At 49.6% G+C, this 18,498-nt stretch overlaps 1 protein-coding gene across 3 annotated transcripts; it reads left to right on the top strand.

Annotated features, from left to right (window-relative positions):
* Positions 1-1,021: 1,021 nt before the first annotated feature.
* CNPY3 (canopy FGF signaling regulator 3) lies at positions 1,022-10,459 on the top strand. Of its 3 annotated transcripts, XM_032340012.1 has the most exons (7): positions 1,037-1,332; positions 6,099-6,222; positions 6,739-6,809; positions 6,866-6,996; positions 9,272-9,394; positions 9,655-9,772; positions 10,123-10,459. In XM_032340012.1, exons 1-7 carry the CDS (start codon positions 1,170-1,172, stop codon positions 10,335-10,337), a joined length of 945 nt encoding a protein of 314 aa, XP_032195903.1. In that variant the 5' UTR covers positions 1,037-1,169; the 3' UTR covers positions 10,338-10,459. The 3 variants fall into 3 exon arrangements, 2 of the variants coding, with proteins under 2 accessions (XP_032195903.1, XP_032195902.1); XM_032340011.1 differs by lacking the exon at positions 6,739-6,809 and having other exon boundaries at positions 1,048-1,332; positions 6,900-6,996; XR_004285030.1 differs by lacking the exons at positions 9,655-9,772; positions 10,123-10,459 and having other exon boundaries at positions 1,022-1,332; positions 6,739-6,796; positions 6,900-6,996; positions 9,272-9,382.
* The last annotated feature ends 8,039 nt before the right edge of the window (positions 10,460-18,498 follow it).

Raw genomic sequence — 18,498 nt, forward strand, 5'->3', positions numbered from 1 at the left:
AAAGACTGAGCCACACAAACGCCCTTGTTTTGTTTCCTGAAAAGGGCTCTTGCGCTGAAAATATATAAGGCCCCCACAGTATAGTGTGTGGCCTGTTTCTCCAGCACTGGCAGGAGATCCAGGCTTTCCAGGGGTTTCTTTCTCCAGTAACAACTCCCAGGAATCTTGGGAGCTTTCACCTGAACCTAGGTGCCTCCTGGGCAGCACCGGACAGTTGGCTGGACCAGTGGTTCTACCTTAGTCTTCTTTCCCCAAAGGTGGTGATAGCAAACTATGCTCTAACAGCTCAGGGGCAGTCCAAGCAGCCCCAAAGACCCAGAAAGTCCTCCTCTTGATGATACAGCAGATGGGGCCCCACCGAGCATCTCCTCGTGTCAGGCACCCTGTTATTGCTGGGGAGATGGTAGGGAAATACAATCGTAATTAGCCAAATCCTTGTTTTGCGGAGGAAGGCAGGAAGGAGGGAAAAAGAAAAGAAACTGAGGCTCAGAAAGGAGGCGACTTGTTCTCTCAGGGGACCAATCTAGGATCACTTGGCACTAAGACAGTTTGAAGACTGGGGACTGTTTGCGTAGCCAAGGTCTCACCCGCAGCGCCTACTAGAGATTAGCAGTTACAACAATAACAACAACGATAATAATAACAAAATTTAAAAACAGGTGCTTAATAAGCATTTGCTGCATTACGACCCCAGGAGTGAAGTGACGTGCAAGGAGGCGGAGAAGGCCGAAAAGACTGCCTTCCGCACCTCTACCACGATCCAAGAGTCGGACCTCCCATTCAAGGGCCAGACCGCTACTTCCCGCCTCCGCGTCGTAGTCCTCCAGGTCCTCCCAGAACATCCGTTAGTGGGTGGGGAAAGATGCTGCCATAGGTCACTGAGGACACCATGAGCTCTCTCATTGGTCAAGACTGAAAAAAGATCGCCCTCCCATTCGCTGCAGGGCAAGCCCCGGAAAGCCCATTGGCTGCGTAGTCCGCGGGCCTTCCTGGGCTCTGGGGGCGGGCCGAGGTGGCCGGAGGCAGCCGCGGGGGGGGCGGGGGGCTCTCTGTTGCCCTGGTTACGCCGAGGCACGTGTGCAGTCCCGGAAGCGGCTGCGGGAAGCTGCCCAGCGCGCGCCGCGGGAGGAAGCGCAGCGGAGTCCGCTGGGGTCGGGTCCGGCTGGACCATGGAGCCGTTGCCTGAGCTCGCGCCCCGGCCCGGGCCCCGTTGTCTTCTGCTTCTCTCCCTGCTACTGTTGCTGCTGCTGCTATTGCCGGCCCCGGAGCTGGGCCCCGGCTCCGCGCACGCCGAGGAGACCGACTGGGTTCGACTTCCCAGCAAATGCGAAGGTGAGGGGGCGGGGCCCCCGGGGAGAATCCCGCCAGAGAGGCGGGGCGTGCGGAGTCGGGTGGGGGGTTGGAAGGGCCTTGGCTCCCTGAGCAGGAGGATCCTCTTCATTTACTGAAGCTACTGTGTGCCTGGCACTGTGCTGGACGCTGGGGACGCGGAGGGCGGGGCAAGAGATCAGGTCTCGGGTCACCTGGAGCTCTCAAGCCGGTGCAGAAGCAGTTACGATCCAGGCATCTCATTTAGCCTAGAGGGGGGTGAGGGGTGGGGGGGGAGGCTGTGTGGGGAGGGAAGTCAGGAATTCGTACTGGAGGACCAAACAGTAATTAGGAGTTAGCTGGGCGAAGAGACGTGAAAAGAGGGAGTCTCTCAGGAAGCCGCAGATACAGAGGCCTACAGGCTAAGAAGCAAAGGACAAGTTTGAGGAACTGAAAATGTCCGTATGACTGTCCTTAGGAAGGGCCCTCACCACAAGCTATCTGTGTAATTGATAGACTCCACCACTAGCGTTAAGCTCCTCGAGGACAGGGACCTTGTCTCAGATATTTATTCACACAGTGCCTGGTGGGCATCCAGGGAATATTTTTGAAATAAAGACAAACACGTGGGGGCTGCGGGTGGGTGTGGAGGAAGGAGAAGGGTCTGAGGCCTATGGGGAGAAAAATAGGGCCAATTTGGGATAAGAGTAGATCTAGCCTGGGAGAATTTGGTGAGGGAGGAGGATTTTAGGGATCAGGAGAAAGTGTATCCCAAAGATACAGGGATGGAGGCATAGAACTTCAGAGAGAGAAAAATACCACCAGCACCCAAGCCAGTGATGCAGGACTATGAATGGGCTACCTTTTCTCCCCGCCCCCCGCGCCCCCCACATCCCCACACTTCCCCTACCGGCACACCATTTCTTTTTTCTACGCAAACCTTCACAGTCACTCCTTCCTTGCCATCTCCATAACCCCAGACCCCTCTGAAAGTTGGCTATAAATCTGTTTCATCCCAGTTCAGAGCGTACAGCAGGCCAGATGTTCCCTAAGCACTGGGAAGTAGGGATGGGGTGGATTGGGACACATAATCCTTTCATTTGAGAAATGAAAGATGAAATGAGCCGACTTCACTGGGAGGGCTCGCAGTGTGGGTTCTAGCCTGTACCTTGTCCCTCTCTTCCATAAATAGGAAGGCAGAGAGTTGGGATGCTTTCCTTTCACTCTTGCTCTAGTCCTAACGTATATGGTATGGTTTGGGGGTTTCACTTCCTCTCTTTGTTTTCTATTCTCATAGCCTGAGAACCTCACATTTCTTTCCCTTAGGAGGCATTCACAGACTCAGAAGCATAGAGCTGGCAAACATCTTAGAGATCATTCTAGTCCAGCCTCATTTTGTAGGTAATAGGTAAAGAATAATTTCTTTTATTTTTTAAAAGATTTTATTTATTGGGGCGCCTGGGTGGCTCAGTGGGTTAAAGCCTCTGCCTTTGGCTCAGGTCATGATCCCAGAGTCCTGGGATCGAGCCCCGCATCGGGCTCTCTGCTCTGCAGGGAGCCCGCTTTCCCTGCTTTCCCCTCTCTGCCTGCCTACGTGGGATCTCTGTCTGTCAAATAAATAAATAAAATCTTTAAAAAAAAAAAAAAAAGATTTTATTTATTTATTTGTCAGAGAGAAAGGGCACAAGCAGGTTGCAGGGGAGAGGGAGAGAGGCAGAGGTAGAAGCAGGCTCCCCGTTGAGCAGGGAGCTGACTGGGGACTCCATCCCAGGATGCTGGGATCATGACCTGAGCTGAAGACAGACGCTTAACTGACTGAGCCACCCAGACATCCCGATGAAGATTAGTTTTAAAGGAATTTTCAGTTACAGGATGGCTTGGCAAACTCTTAGGCTCTTCTTAATAGTGTTTTGCTCTTATTTATCATTGTTGCACCTTTATTACTAAATGCTGACTGTGTCTGGTCCACAAAGCCTGCCTCCTGGCTCCAGAGCCTGAGTAAAATAGGCCTTGGCACAGAGGAAGGAGGACCTGCCTGGAAAAAGAGTAGGTGGGTATCCATGAGAGTCTGGGGTCTGTGCCATGAGTCTCCTCCAAGTCTAGTTCTGGGTGGGATCCCCAGAGGGAGTCTTGAAGAGGTAAGGTTTGGATGAGTTGAGAAGCAGGGTTGTGGTTGATGGGCACAAGAGAGAAAGGAGGTTCCAGCTCCCCAGGGCCTGGAATCCTACACACTGAGGGCGTGGGAGAAGGGGGCAAAAGCCAGAAAAATGATGAGCTTACCCAGAGTGCAGAACAGAGAGGGGGAGGGGGACAGGTGTTCCTGGCTAGAGAGCCAGGGAGGTGAGCCGCCTCAATTCGTGGCAGACTCTGAGATCACATGGAATTTTTCATGTGTTCCAAGTTTTCCAAGCCATATATTAAATGTATATGTTATAAAATTTTACCAAGCAAGCCTTCAGGGGATGGTTTGGTTTTTGGTTTTTGCTTTCGGGGGGGGGGGGGGTTGATGGTAAATTGGTCTTCTATCAAATTCTGCTGTCAGCATTACAACAATACTAATGGCATTTAGCCTACAGATCATATTTGTTCAGAGGCATCAGAAGCTGCTCCACCACAAACACAGTCTCTTGGCAATATTTAAGTATCTAACACAGAGTCCCAGACTAGAGGAATATAGAAAAAGTCCAATACGTGATACTTACTTTGTGTACCCTTATAGTTGGGGAGACACAAAGTGACCAAGAGCTCTTAGAACATGGATCCTGTAGAGACCCAGATGAAATCAGAACAGTTTGGGGGAGGGCCCAGAAGAGCTTTGCAGAAGGAAGAGGCTTTATTTATTTTTTTTAAAGATTTTATTTATTTATTTATTTGAGAGAGCCATTGAGAGAACGAGTAGGAGGAGGGGCAGAGGGAAACCAGTGCCCCAGGAGGAGGTTTTTATTTTTTTATTTTAAAGATTTTATTTATTTATTTGAGAGAGTGAGAGAGCATGAGGAGGGAAAGGTCAGAGGGAGAAGCAGACTCCCTGCAGAGCAAGGAGCCAGATGCAGGACTCGATCCTGGGACTTCAGGATCATGGCCTGAGCCAAAGGCAGTCGCTTAACCAACTGAGCCACCCAGGTGCCCCAAGAGGATGTTTTTTAAAGTGAGGTTGTGGGACGCCTGGGTGGCTCAGTCAGTTGAGCGTCTGCCTTTGGGTCAGGTGCTGATCTTAGGATCCTGGGATTGTCCCCTGTGTCAGCCTCCCCACTGAGCTGGGAGTCTGCTTCTCTTCTCTCCCGCCCCCGACCTCGTGCTGTGTTTCCTCTCTTTCTCTCAAATAAATAAATAAAAATTTTTATTTATTTATTTATTTAAAAGATTTTATTTATTCATTTGACAGAGAGAGATCCCAAATAGGCAGAGAGGCAGGCACCGAGAGAGGAGGAAGCAGGCCGTCTGCAGAGCAGAGAGCCTGATGGCGGGGCTTGATCCCAGGACCCTGGGATCATGACCCGAGCTGAAGGCAGAGGCTTTAACCCACTGAGCCACCCAGGCGCCCCAATAAAAATCTTTTTTAAAAAAATAAAGTGAGGTTGTAGGGCACTGGGTGGCTCACTTGGTTAAGCAGCCAACTCTTGGTTTCAGCTCAGGTCCTGATCTCAGGGTCATGAGATTGAGCCCTGAGCTCGGAGTTTGAGCCTCACATCAGGCTCTGGGCTCAGTCTACTTGAGATTCTCTGCCCTTCCCTACCTAACTACCCCTGCTCATGCTTTTTCTCTCTGTCTCTCACTCTCTCTCAAATAAATAAAATCTTTAAAAAATAATAATAATAAAAGTGAGGCTGGGAGATTGGGTAGAAAAGCCCATAGAAGGCATGAAGCGCTCTCCCATGGCCTTGGGCAAATCTCACTTTCAGCAGCAATACTCCTTCCGCACGGCGATCACTCCGTTGGACTGTATGTAGCAGGGAGGAAACTGTTTTCAGCTGCGAATCCCCAGACAGTGCCTGGCACACAGGGGTTGCTTAGTAACCGAGGAAGAGTAAGAGGAAATGAGAGGATGAATGTAATAGAGTTGGTGGGAGCAAGGCCTTTGGAGGGGATGGAGCAGATGACCTTGGTAGGCTCAGAGTGGTGGAGCCAGAACAGCATATGAAATCAAGTCATAAAACAGGCAGACCGCACATTTGGGGACAATGGGGGAAATTTAAATACGGACTGAGTATTAGGCGATATTGGAATTATTGTTCATTTTCCGAGGATCAGTATGTTTTTATGGTTGGTAGAAGAAAATCCTTGTTCTCCAGAGATGCATGAGGGCATTTTGAGGGGTGAAAGGTCATGTTGTCTGCAACTTACTTTCAGAATGGTTTAGCAAAAACAGTGTATATGCTGTTGAGCTATATTACTGTATTATTCTGTTATTTTATTTATACTGGAGAGAGATTGTGGCAGATCATGAACAAACTGTTGAAGTGAGTGGAAGGTGTATAATTACTCATACTCATTCAGCTTTTTTATATGTTTGAAAATTTAAAATGATTCGAGGGGGTGGGGCGGGGGGAAGCAACTGGGAGAAATGGAGTCAGTAGGATAAGGGCCAGGACTGGACAGGGAGCAGCGAATCTTGGAGCCGAGTGTCACCCAGTGACCTCCATGTGGTGGTCTGGGGCTAACTCCTTCCCTGCCCTGAGTGTTGACCCCGTCTGGAGAGGCACCCACCATGGCATATCTGGCTGGGAGCTGGCTCCTTCCTGTCAGACTCACATAGGCTCAGTGGGCTGTCCTGTGTCTCCCGCCCCCAGTGTGTAAATATGTCGCCGTGGAGCTGAAGTCTGCTTTTGAGGAGACAGGAAAGACCAAGGAAGTGATCGACACAGGCTATGGCATCCTGGATCGGAAGGCTTCCGGCGTCAAATACACCAAGTCGTAAGTGAAGGGGGTTACCCACTGGCCTGGACTCTTCTGTTCCTAAAGGTTTCGGTCATGTGGAATTCCCTCTCCCTCCCAGCCAGGCAAACCCACCAAAGGGAGGCAGTTCTCATCAACACCTGAGTTTGCCCGCTGGTTTTACCCCAACTAATTGTGGGATCTTCATAAATCCCTTCCTTCCACTGAGCCTCAGACTTGTCAAAGACTCTGTCAAAGCAAGGTGGTTCGACCTTATCTCATCCCAGACTCTTGGATTTCATGGGCCAATGCAATTTAAAAAAAAAATTGATAACATAGGATTACCCACTTTTAATTTTACCAGAAATAAATATTAAAAATAAGCCCCCCAAAAACCTTCATCAGCCATGATCATCCTTTCAAAATAAAATATTTTGACATCAAAATTTAATACATTTTGCCTTAGAAAAACATCTAAATATTGAATCACTTTGCTTTATAAAGGATGCCTTCCCATAGAGCTGTTACATTTTGTCTCTCTGGTCTGTGTTCCAGCATTTCAGAGCCCCCAGACCAGATGACCTATCTTCCTTCCAGCTCTGACTTCCCTTTGGTGAGATGCGCAGGTGTTGGGGTAGCAGGGCTGGAGGGACGGAACGCTAATCCGCTGGGGCTGGGAAAGGAGCTCAGTCCCTCTTGTGCTCCTGTCTCTGCAGGGACTTACGCTTAATCGAAGTCACTGAGACCATCTGCAAGAGGCTCCTGGACTACAGCTTGCACAAGGAGAGGACCGGCAGCAACCGGTTTGCCAAGGTTGGATTTGTGCTTGTCCTTCCCCACAGGGCAAGGCCTGCATGTATCTAAGTGGTCTGTTGTTGTGGCTGTGACTTGAAGATCCTGGTTAGGGAGCTTCTGTCCTTGGCCTTGACCTGATCTTTACTGATTGCTGCTTGCATTTCTCGCCTCCTGAGTGCTCTGACTTTCCAGTGGCAATAGGTACTTTTTTTTTTTTTTTTTTTTAGATTTTATTTATTTATTTGACAGAAACAGAGCGAGAGAGGGAACACAAGCAGGGGGTGCCAGGAGAGGGAGAAGCAGGCCTCCTGCCAGGCAGAGAGCCCAACGCGGGGCTCGATCTCAAGGTCCCGGGATCATGACCTGAGCCGAAGGCAGATGCCCAACGACTGAGCCACCCAGGTCCCGGTGAACTGGGCCCTCCCTCACCCTCCTCATCTGAAATGCCCCCCCCTCCTGTGGAGGCTGACCACTGACTCAGGGAGAGCTCAGACTGCAGTGCTATGGGGTTTAGAGGAGATGTCAGAAGACACAGCAGGGTTGAGGGCGGCAGTGAGCACCTTATCCCTTTAGGCCCACAGGGTACTCACCTGGACCTCTGTCAGGGTTCCTGTGTGACATTTAATGCACTTACTCTGTGCACAAATGCCTCTGTCCCTGAAGAATGAGCTTCTTACCACAAGGCCCACAGTTCTTTGCTTCAGCATTTTCAGTGCCAGGCCCATATGGTAAGAGACTTGTCTCGCATACTTCTCCACCTAAGTACCCTTCTCGTGGAGTCTTTTAGTTAGAAATCCCTGGGGAACCTAGAGGGATAGTCTTAAGCAGCAGAAATCTTAGAGACTTTATCTTTAAGATTTAGGGGCACCGGGGTAGCTCAGCTGGTTAAGTGGCTGACTCCTTTTTTTAATTTTTATTTTTTTATTTTTTTATTTTTTTGAGATTTATTCATTTGAGAGAGAGAAAGCACAAGTGCATGTGTGCACTGGAGGGAAGGACAGGGAGAAAGTCTCAAGCAGACTCTGCTGAGTATAGAGCCTGATGCAGGAGTCCATGCCAAGCTTGATCTCACAACCCTGATGTGACCCGAGCCAAGACCAAGAGGCGGACGCCTAACTGACTGCCACCCAAGCATCTGACTCTTGATCTCAGCTCAGGTCTTGATCTCAGGGTTGTGAGCTCAAGCCCTGCAGTGGGCTCCATGCTGGGAGTGGAGCCTCTTTAAAAAATAAAATATAAAATAAAGGGGCACCTGGGTGGCTCAGTCAGTTAAGTGTCTACCTTAGGCCCAGGTCATAATCCCAGAGTCCTGGGATTGAGTCCACATCAGGCTTCTTGCTCAGCTGGGAGTTTGCTTCTCCCTCTGCCTCTGTTTGCCACTCCCCTTGCTCATTCTCTCTCTCTGACAAGTAAATAAATAAAATATTTTAAAAATAAAATAAAATTTGAACGAATTTTGTACTCTTATTTAGTAATAAATCCGTGTTTTGCTTTGATATAAAAATGTTTAAAACTGTTGTATATAGCAATAAAGTTAGAAACACCCCACTCATTCACTGGTGGCTAAATAAATTGATACGGCCATTCGGTAGACAAAACAAAGAATGAGGTCAGCTCTTTATGAGTTGAATTCATATTGTCTCCAAGGTCTGTTAGTCAGTAAAAAAGGCAAAGGACAGAATAGTGTGGCTGACACCTACTGCCACTTGTATAAGAGGTGGGGGCAAGAGAGGATGATATATTTGTATGTGGATTTGCTTGTATTTGCATGCATCGCCTCTGGAAAGAAAGAGGAAATGGACAGTGTATAGATGGAGTCTCTGGGAAGAAGACCTAGGTAGCTGGCAGAAATATTTTTGCAGAACTAGGCGTCCTCACTGCCTCACCTGCCCCCTTCCGGCCCAGGAAAGACACAAGCCCCAGGAAGAAGCCGGAGTAGGCAGTGGGTCTAGACATGAGGGAGTGTTCCTGGGCACAGTGAGGAGAAAAAGCCAGGACACACTTAATTCCTGGAAAAGGAGTAGCCATTCAAAGAGCCTGAAGGCAAACAGCAGTCCTTTTTGGAAGGTTGAGGTGTGGGGAGCCATGGTGTGTGTGTGTGCGTATGTGAGTGTGTAGGTGTGTAGGGGTTGTGGGGGGCAGGCCTGAAAGAGGGGAGAGGAAGGTGAAGTCAAGTATGAGAAGCCTTGGAGGGCCCTGACTCAGCTGGCTGGTCGGGCTTCCAGCACTACCCAGAGAGGAGGGTGGGGGGTGGAGAACGCTCTAAGCCACTCAGACCCGCTGCCTCTTCCAGGGCATGTCTGAGACCTTTGAGACCCTGCACAACCTGGTCCACAAAGGGGTCAAGGTGGTGATGGATATCCCCTACGAGCTGTGGAATGAGACCTCTGCAGAGGTGGCTGACCTCAAGAAGCAGGTACGGGCCTCTCAGCCTTCAGAGGCTGCCCTGCCTCACAGGGGAGCGTGGGGACCAAGTCTGTGGCTGAAGAAGGCCACCAAGAGTTGAGGGCGAGGGTTGGGGGGCTTTGGTCAAGTCGTCTCATCTCTCCAGCTTCAGTTTTCTCGGGGAATCACAGCCATCTGCCTGGCCTGCGGTGGTTTGTGAGACTCAGCTGAGCTCCCCAGGGAGCGAGTCAGTGCTGGGGCTTTGCCAATGCACCGTGTTGTGATTCGTAGTGTGACGTGCTGGTGGAAGAGTTTGAGGAGGTGATCGAGGACTGGTACAGGAACCACCAGGAGGAAGACCTGACTCAGTTCCTCTGCGCCAATCACGTGCTGAAGGGCAAGGACACCAGTGAGTGTGACGGCGGGAGAGGGCAGGGCTCTGTGCCCTCCGTTTTACCGCTCGCTCCCCCTCAGGGGAGGTGGGTATGAGGATTGAAGAGAAATAAGAAATAGAAGGCATCCTCGCAGCTCTGCCCTTGGGGAGCTTGAGGGGACAGGGTGGAATAAGAGGTACTGAAAGCAGGTGCAGAACCACAGGAAGGGGATGCACATACCCCTCCGGGGCCTCAGTGAGGCAGGCGACAGGGACTCTCCGCGGGGTGTCAGTTCTGCGTCCCTGCTCCCACCCTCATCCCCGCCATCCGTCAGTGCTCTGCTCCCAGCAAACCAATCCGTCACGGGTGTTTCTCTTCACCCCAGGTTGCCTGGCAGAGCAGTGGTCCGGCAAGAAGGGGGACACAGCCGCCCTGGGAGGGAAGAAGTCTAAAAAGAAGAGCAGCAGGGTCAAGGCATCAGGCGGCGGCAGCAAACAGAGGAAGGAGCTAGGTGGCCTGGAGGAAGACCCCAGCCCCGATGAGGATGAGGGCATCCAGAAGGCGTCCCCTCTCACACACAGCCCCCCAGATGAGCTTTGAGCCTAACCCAGTGCCCCCTGAACCGAGACCCCTGATCTGGAACCTGAGGAATCCGGGACCCCGCTCTGGCTGGCGGACAGCTGTCCTGTTCCAGGCCCTGCCTGGCGGCTTGCCACCAGGAAAGACAGGGTCAGGGAAGAACTCGCCTCCTCCCTCTACCAAGCGGCTCTCCTGACCCCAGCTTCGGGCAGGCCCTTCCACTTCCTGCCTGTGGGGGACTCTGGTGTGAACTCCGGAGGGGCAGGTGTGGGGTCCATGGGAGGGCACCCCAGCCTTCACCTCCCCTTCCTTCTCCCTGATGGGGAAGCAAGACTACAGGCCACCCCACCCCTGCTGACCCCTCCTGTGGACACCTGGCACTCTGCCCGGCCCTCCCCAGGGCTCACAGAGTAAAAACCTTTTGGCCTTTTTTGTTCCAATTTTTGAGTCCCCTCCAGCTCCTCAGAGAGGCCTGGAGCCCTTGTTGCTCTTTCTTGCCCCTTACCTTCCAGCCGTGGGGGGCCGAGGACAAAGAGGCAGCTCCCATCCTCCCATCACTGAGGCTGGTCTGTCTGCTCTGGGGAACAGCAAGTGCAGGGAGGGCCCGGGTTGTTTGGAGACGTGGCCCTGCACAAGGCTTTGGACTGCCCCTCAGCTGCCCACTGAGCTGCCTTGGACTCCCTGAGCTCCCCAGGCCAGGAGAGGCCTCACTTGTGCCCTGGGCACCTGGCTGCCTTCCATCCTCTCCTCTCTCCTGGAAGGCCTTCCCATTTGTTGTGTAAACTGTTTACTGATGACCCCACCGGATCCCGCCCTCCTTCCCATCTCCATCTGCTCTACCTGTTGATCTTGAACCTTGTTCCCTGATGACCACAACTTAGCACTCCGCTCTTTCTAATTGTTGTGCCCGGAGGGGAGGACACTCCAGTCCCCCAATGCAGGTTCCAGCTTGTTCGTTCTCTGGGAGCAGGGAGGAATAGGAAGGCTGGCCTCAGGGAGAAGTTGCAGGAGGCCCAGGCACCTCCCCATTCTGCCCCGAGGGCAGGGATCAGGGTGCTCAATAACAGTGGTAATGACAACTGTACACGCTCCCCCCCGCCCCCCACCGGGCTTTAATGTGAACCCGTACAACTCCTGTGGGATGGGTGCCATTAGCCTCATTTGGTAGAAGGCAAAACTGAGGCCCAAATGAAGTGACATGCCCGAAGTCCTGCTGTTAAGTGTACCTGGGGAACTCAGACTCAGGATTCAGCCTCTGGGTCCGTTGTGTTTCCACTACCCCATGGCTGCCACCTGGTACTGGCAGTGTGACCCACATTAAACTGGTTTGGCTTCTTAGCCACAACTCCACCCCTACCGGTAAACCTCTTCCCAAAGTAAAGGAGGAAGGAGCTATGGCTTCTTAGAAGGAGACAGTAGCAGGAGGTCCTGCCAGCACCATGCCCCCACCTGGCCCCCAGGGATCACCCCTGCAGACCCCTTCATGTTTCTGGCCTGGGCCTAGTGGGGTGCCACAGACCCCGACTCCAGGGAAATGCTCCAGGGTCTGAAATAACTGGGGGTGAGGGGAGCTCTCGTAGTTTGGGCTCAGGCCTTCTCCTGTGAGGTGGGACAGCCAGGGCCAGAGAGGGTGGAGCAAACTGGGAGCTGTTTTCCTCTGGTTGGTGAGGCTTTGGAAAGGTCCCTAGAGGATGATTCCTCTAAAGTTTAGCCCCCCTGCCCCCACCCATCTTAGGATGGGTGCTTCCCCTGTTGAAGGTTCTGTGGGCCGTGAGATTCCAGTCAGAGACTCAGGTCCTGCCCTGGACTCGGGACTGGAGCTCAGGGCTGGGAAACTGTTTGCAGCCCCCTAGACTGTAGGATTTTGTGGCTAGTCTCTGATACCCCTGTTCTGTCTCTAACACACTGCACTTGAGTGCCTGGCTTATGTCCGGATCCAGAGCTTCACTGATCTCTAAAGTAGGATAGGACAAAGACCTGTCCCTTTGCTGGGGTGTAGGCCTAGTGGCCCAATCCAGGCCCGGTCCCAGAGCAGAGGGCAGATGGTGCTGTGACTGCTTTGCTCTTTGACCTGTGGCTGCTGTGGATAGCACCTTCCTCTCCCTACCCCCCAAAGGGCCGGACGTGTTGCACACGTACTAGCTTTCCACCCACCTACCCCAGCAGGCAACCGCCTCCCTGGCCCAGCCTCGAAGAGCCAGAGGCGAGATCCAGCTCCCCAGGTTTTTCTTTTCCTCTCCCCACCACACATCCAGACCTTTCCAAACCTGCCTCCTGCCTCCTGCTCTCCCACACCCTGTCTCTCCATGAGGTGAGGGAGGGGTCTGGCTGAGCTCAGGTTAACTAGATTTTAGTCCCCTTATTGGAAATCCTGTTAGAACAGGATTTCTTAAACTCACCTGAACATGAGTGTCACATGGAATGCCTGTTAGACAGATGTCCGGGCCCATCTCATACTTGGTGGCTTAGGGACCTGCTTATCTAACAAAGCTGTTAAGAGGAGGCCAGCTGGAGCCCACCCACACAGGGTGTTGTGCAAAGAGGGGGCAGCAGGACCTCCATGAAGTCAATGTCAGGGTCTTGTTCTCAGAGGCACAGCCAGTCAGAATTCAGAGAGGATCAGTCTGTGGCAGAAACTTCCATCATCCAGAACCACAAAGGCTGATGAACCAACTAGAAAGCCGGTTTCTGGGAGTGAAGTCTCAGGGGCAGCTGCCCAGGGACTTTGTGTTCATTTTATTTATTTTTTAGTTTTTATTTTGAGAGGGAAAGAGAGAATCTTGAGCAGGCCCCTCTCCAGGTGTGGAGCCCAACGAGGGGCTCAATCCTGCAGCCCTCAGATCATGATCTGAGTGGAAAGCTTAACCGACTGAGCCACCCAGGCCTTCCTCTGTATTTATTTTAAAGGGCAATTTCTAGAAAGCGGTTTCCTCTATTTCCCAGTTTCTGGATGTGATTCCCACACGGTATCTTTTTTGTGAGTTAGAAGACAGTGCTCTTTACACCTTTGACTTCATCTGTTAGAAAGTCATGTATTTAATATAAATCTTAGAATAAGACACTTGGCCACCAGAACATAATAAATTGGCAAACCCATGCTATTTGCAATAGGAATGACAGCCCCTCAGATCCGGAATCTTTGTGCAGCGCACAGCTGGCCACATGTCCCCAGTGGCCCCGCAGCCCCTGAGTTCACAAGTAAAAGCAAAATGCCTCTTCTATTTTTTTAAAGATTTTATTTATTTGACAGACAACAAGAGAGGGAACACAAGCCAGGGGAATGGGAGAGGGAGAACCAGACTCCCCACCAAGCAGGGAGCCTGATGTGAGGCTTGGTCCCAGGACTCGGATCATGACCTGAGCTGAAGGCAGCTGCTTAACCAACTGAGCCACCCAGGTACCCCTCCTCCTTTTTTTTTTTTTTGGTCTTAAAGCCTGTTTTTTTTTTGTTTGTTTGTTTTTGTTTTTTTTGTGACAGATGCACAGCCCTCTCCTAACTGGTTGAGAGGAAGGCTCCGTGGGCTGCGCCTAGCAGCTGAAGCTGCTGAATCCCTCTTGAGCGTCCCCTGATGGCCCATTTTTTTCTAAGGAGTTTTGTGGCAATAACAGCAGGTGGTTTTTCAGTGTGGACCCTGCGAGGAGCCCAGCTTTCTGTGCTTTACATACTATTTACCATAGCTATGGCCTGAAGCCCAGGGATTCCTAGGAACTACTGAGGTAAAGCACATACAGGAAAGTATACCTAAGTATACAGCTCACTGTTTTTTTACAAACTGAATGCCCGAGTCACCACCACCCAGCTCCTGAAAAATATGATTACCAGTGCCCCCTCCCCACAGACACCTCTCCCACCACAGAAAGAACGGGGACTTTTGTCTGTTTTGTTCACTGGTCTATCCCCAGCACTTAGTCTAGTACCTGGCACAGAGTAGCTTCTTAGTAAGTAGCTGCTGAATGAATGAAGCACAGAAAGGTTAAGTAACTTCCCTAAGGTCACATTCTGTAAGTGGCCCAGGCAGGTTATGAGCCCCTGGTGGACTGGCTTTGGTGCCCTGGGAGAGAGCCACAGTGCCATAGCACCCTGCGCTATGGGCTGGCTTGGGCGCTAAACCCCCTTACATGGCTCTCTTCTAGAAGGCAGGCAGCTGCTACAGTCTTAAGAATTCAATGTGGGGAAGTAGGAGGGAGATTATTTTTTTTTCTTTTTTTAAGATTTTATTTATTTGACAGACATAGTGAGAGAAGGAACACGGCAGGGGGAGTGAGAGGGAAAAGCAGGCTTCCTGCTGAGCGGGGAGCCCAAAGTGGGGTTCAATCCCAGAACCCCGGGATCATGACCTGAGCCAAAGGCAGACACTTAATGACTATACCACCCAGGTGCCCCAAGGAAGGTAACTTTCAAACCTTTCTCCCTTTTCAGAGTTTACAGTTGTGTATAACTGAAAGCCAGCTTGACCCTCATGCTGCTCTCAAGGGCTGGCTTTTTTTTTTTTTTTTTTTTTAAGTAATCTCTGCACCCAATGTGGAGCTCAAACTTACAACCCCAAGGTCAAGAGTCACCTGCTCTGCTGACTGAGCCTGCCAGGGGCCCCTCAAGGGCTGGCTCCTGTTTAGTTTTTTGAAGAGGAACCCTAACTTATTCATTCTTTAAAATTGTATTCTCCATCTATTAAGGTTGTCCCAGCCAACAGAACTTAAACTTCTGTGAAAATGATTGTGATTCTTTATAAGGAGGTGTTGCACATCGAGAAGGGAGAGAAGCAGGCTGAGCCCATTACCAATTCCAGAGATGGCAACACCTATCACCACCACCACCCCTAAATACATATAAACATGTAAAAGTTTCTCTGTTCAAAAAGGAGAGAAACAGGGGCGCCTGGGTGGCTCAGTGGTTTAAAATCTCTGCCTTCGGCTCAGGTCATGATCCCAGGGTCCTGGGATCGAGCCCCGTATCGGGCTCTCTGCTCAGCAGGGAGCCTGCTTCCCCCTCTCTCTCTCTGCCTGCCTCTCTGTCTGTCAAATAAATAAATAAAATATATTAAAAAAAAAAAAGAGAGAGAAACAAAAAAGACAAGGGGCACCCAGATGGCTCAGTTGGTTAAGCCTCTGACTCTTGATCTCAGCTCAGGTCTTGATCTCAGGGTCATGAGTTCAAGCCCCATGTTGGGCTCCATGCTGGGCATGGAGCCAACTTTAAAAACAAATAAACAAAACACTCAAAAAGTCGAATTTTTATTTTGTTAGGAATTACTCTCCAAAGTGGTCTTGGTATTTTACCATTCATTGCATCAAGACAGGATGGCATGTGCTAAGTCAGCTGTTTCAGTAAGCAATGCTTGCTTAGCCTGTTACCAGGGCTCAAATAGTGTGTCATTTGAAGAAGAGCTCAGTGAGCAGATTGGTTTATCCTGAAGAGGTCTTATTGGACTTTAGCACACCTTTAAATTGCTTATAACAAAGCATGAAATGGTCAAAGAAAACCTCTCTTCTGAAACATTGGTGGAATCCTTGCAGGTGCACTAAGTTTAATGGTAAAGGAGTGACCTTTCATTAGTGTGGCAGTCCACCAATGTAGGGATCAATTTCACACTCACTTAACAGGACTTTATTAAGGCAAATTAGGTCTTATATGATATATTAAAAAGTCCGAAGAGGAATCCACCATGGTCTATCTGTTAGCAGAGTCCATGTGGGTGGGTAGCTTCCCTCCCCTCCCCTCCCCCAGCGTCCCAGTGTGCAGTCTGGGGAGACATAGCAGACAAGAGGTTCCTTTGGACTGGAGTTTAGAAACTGGCATCCATCCTCTGAAAAATTTCTACCTCGTCTGAATCTAAACAAAAACAGGATGCCCTTCACTTGTAGTTACCGTATGTACATACTTCACAATTCTAGGATTTTAATGTGTCCTCAAGTTGGAATAGCCTGGGAGTTGGTCCAGCTCCAGCCATAGTCCCAAGCTAAGGTTTTTTGGAAAACATCACACATTTGGGGATGAAGAATTTACTCTTCTCAACTAATCCAGGGAAGCACTGCATTTTAAAAATACCCTCTATTTTGGGGGCACCTGGGTGGCTCAGTGGGTTAAAGCCTCTGCCTTCAGCTCAGGTCATGATCCCAGGGTCCTGGAATTGAGCCCTGCATGGAGCCCTGCATCGGGCTCTCTGCTCAGTGGGGAGCCTGCTTCCTCCTCTCTCTCTGCCTGCCTCTCTGCCTACTTGTGATCTCTGTCTGTCAAATAAATTAATTAATTTTTAAAAACCCCTCTATTCTTATTTTCAGTTAAGTCAGACTGTAAATTGATTTAGAGTCTGTGATTGTCTCTTCCACAGCCCAATGCCTCACATTTAGTTTCTCTAAAATTCGCTGAACTAACAGAACAAGAGGCAGTTGCAGTATCCATCCGTGCACGGGGCGGGGACATGACAATTTAGGGGTTCAGGACTGCAATTATTTGGTCTGTTTTGGTGGCAATTAAAGATTACAACACTTAGATAAAATTTTCTACCTTGTAAAATATCAAGAAATATTGATATTTCTTGAAGAGAAAGTAGAGAAGAGTGGAAACAAACATTTGTTTTGGGTAACAGTATTGATTAATGGAAAAATTCAATTTGGAAAATTGATTGTAATTATCCAAGTGTTCACTCTCTTGAAAAATTTTAAATGTTCAGGATTTGGGGAATGATTAAACAAGTCACATCTACTCGATGTAGTCATTGAAAGCATGATAATAAGGCCTGATAATTTAAGGTCAGGAGAAGAAAACATGCTTTTGATGGTTAAAAGTTAAGAAAGAAAAAAGGTACATGAAATGTCATGTGTCTTACGATGTTGACATATTTTTTAATGCCTCTGGATGAGAAAGAAAGCAAATAATTATTAACTTTAGAACAAAAATCTTTTCTTTCAAATGGATGGGGTGCCCGGGTGGCTCAGTCATTGTTAAGCATCTGCCTTGGCTCAGGTCATGATCCCAGGGTCCTGGGATTGAGAGCACTTCGGGCTCCCTGCTCCATAGGAAGCCAACTTCTCCGTCTCCCACTCTCCCTGCTTGTGTTTTCTATCTCTGTGTGTCTCTCTCTGTCAAATAAAATCTTAAAAAACAAACAAAAAAAGTTGGAAAGTATACTTACAAGCTACTCAAAACCTTTATTTTTTTTTTAATCCAAATTTACCACTAGTATTCATATTGTTTTAAAAAATCGTACTATAGGGCGCCTGGGTGGCTCAGTCGTTAAGCATCTGTCTTCAGCTCAGGTCATGATCCCAGGGTCCTGGGGTCTACATTGGGCTCTCTGCTTGGTGGGAAGCCTGCTTATCCCTCTCTCTCCCTCCCCCTGCCGTGTTCCCTCTCTTGCTGTGTCTCTCTGTCAAATAAAAATTTTAAAAAATCTTTATAAAAAATAAAATAAAAAATCATATTATGGCTGTGTGGGTAAAATTATATGTTTCTTAAAAATTGTAAGCATCAATATTTAAATAAAAGATGAGTATTTAAATAAAATTCCTTATCAGAATGGAGAGTATGGCCTTTAGCCTCTAAAGGCTGCAAACCAATCACAAAAAAATGTTCTACAGGGGTGCCTGGGTGGCTCAGTGGGTTGAAGCCTCTGCCTTCAGAACAGGTCATTGGGATGAAGTCTGCATCTGGCTCTCTGCTCAGCAGGGAGCCTGCTTCCCTCTCTCTCTGCCTGCCTCTCTGCCTATTTGTGATCTCTCTCTCTTTGTCAAATAAATCTTTTTTTTTTTAAAGAATGATTATATAATCTTTGGGGTTCCTCTAGCTCCCAGATTCTATAGATAATGAAAGGGTGAGCATAGGGGAGTCTCCTTCATTCTAAATTCCATACCTAGCTCTTTCTGAAGCCCAACAAAGATAGTGGGGAAGGCTGTTCTTGCTGTCTTGGGCTTCACTGGGGGGCATCATATTGCTGAATCCACCTGAGTTTAGGGTCTTGTCCTAGAAAGAGATCTGCTTCGCGGAGATGGGTAGATGTGCACCAACCAAGTCCAACGGCCAGTTTATGAAGTGACAGCGAGCACTGTAACAGCAAGGGCACCAAGCTTTTCCACCCCTAACCCTGGACTTCCCACCCTGTGGGTACCTCTATCGAAAGCAGATAGTGTTTACAAAATTAAAACTTCTAGGGGCGCCTGGCTGGCTCAGTTGTTCAGCAGCGAG

This window comes from Mustela erminea, chromosome 4 (genome assembly GCF_009829155.1).
Source record: "Mustela erminea isolate mMusErm1 chromosome 4, mMusErm1.Pri, whole genome shotgun sequence".
Lineage (NCBI taxonomy): Eukaryota > Metazoa > Chordata > Mammalia > Carnivora > Mustelidae > Mustela > Mustela erminea.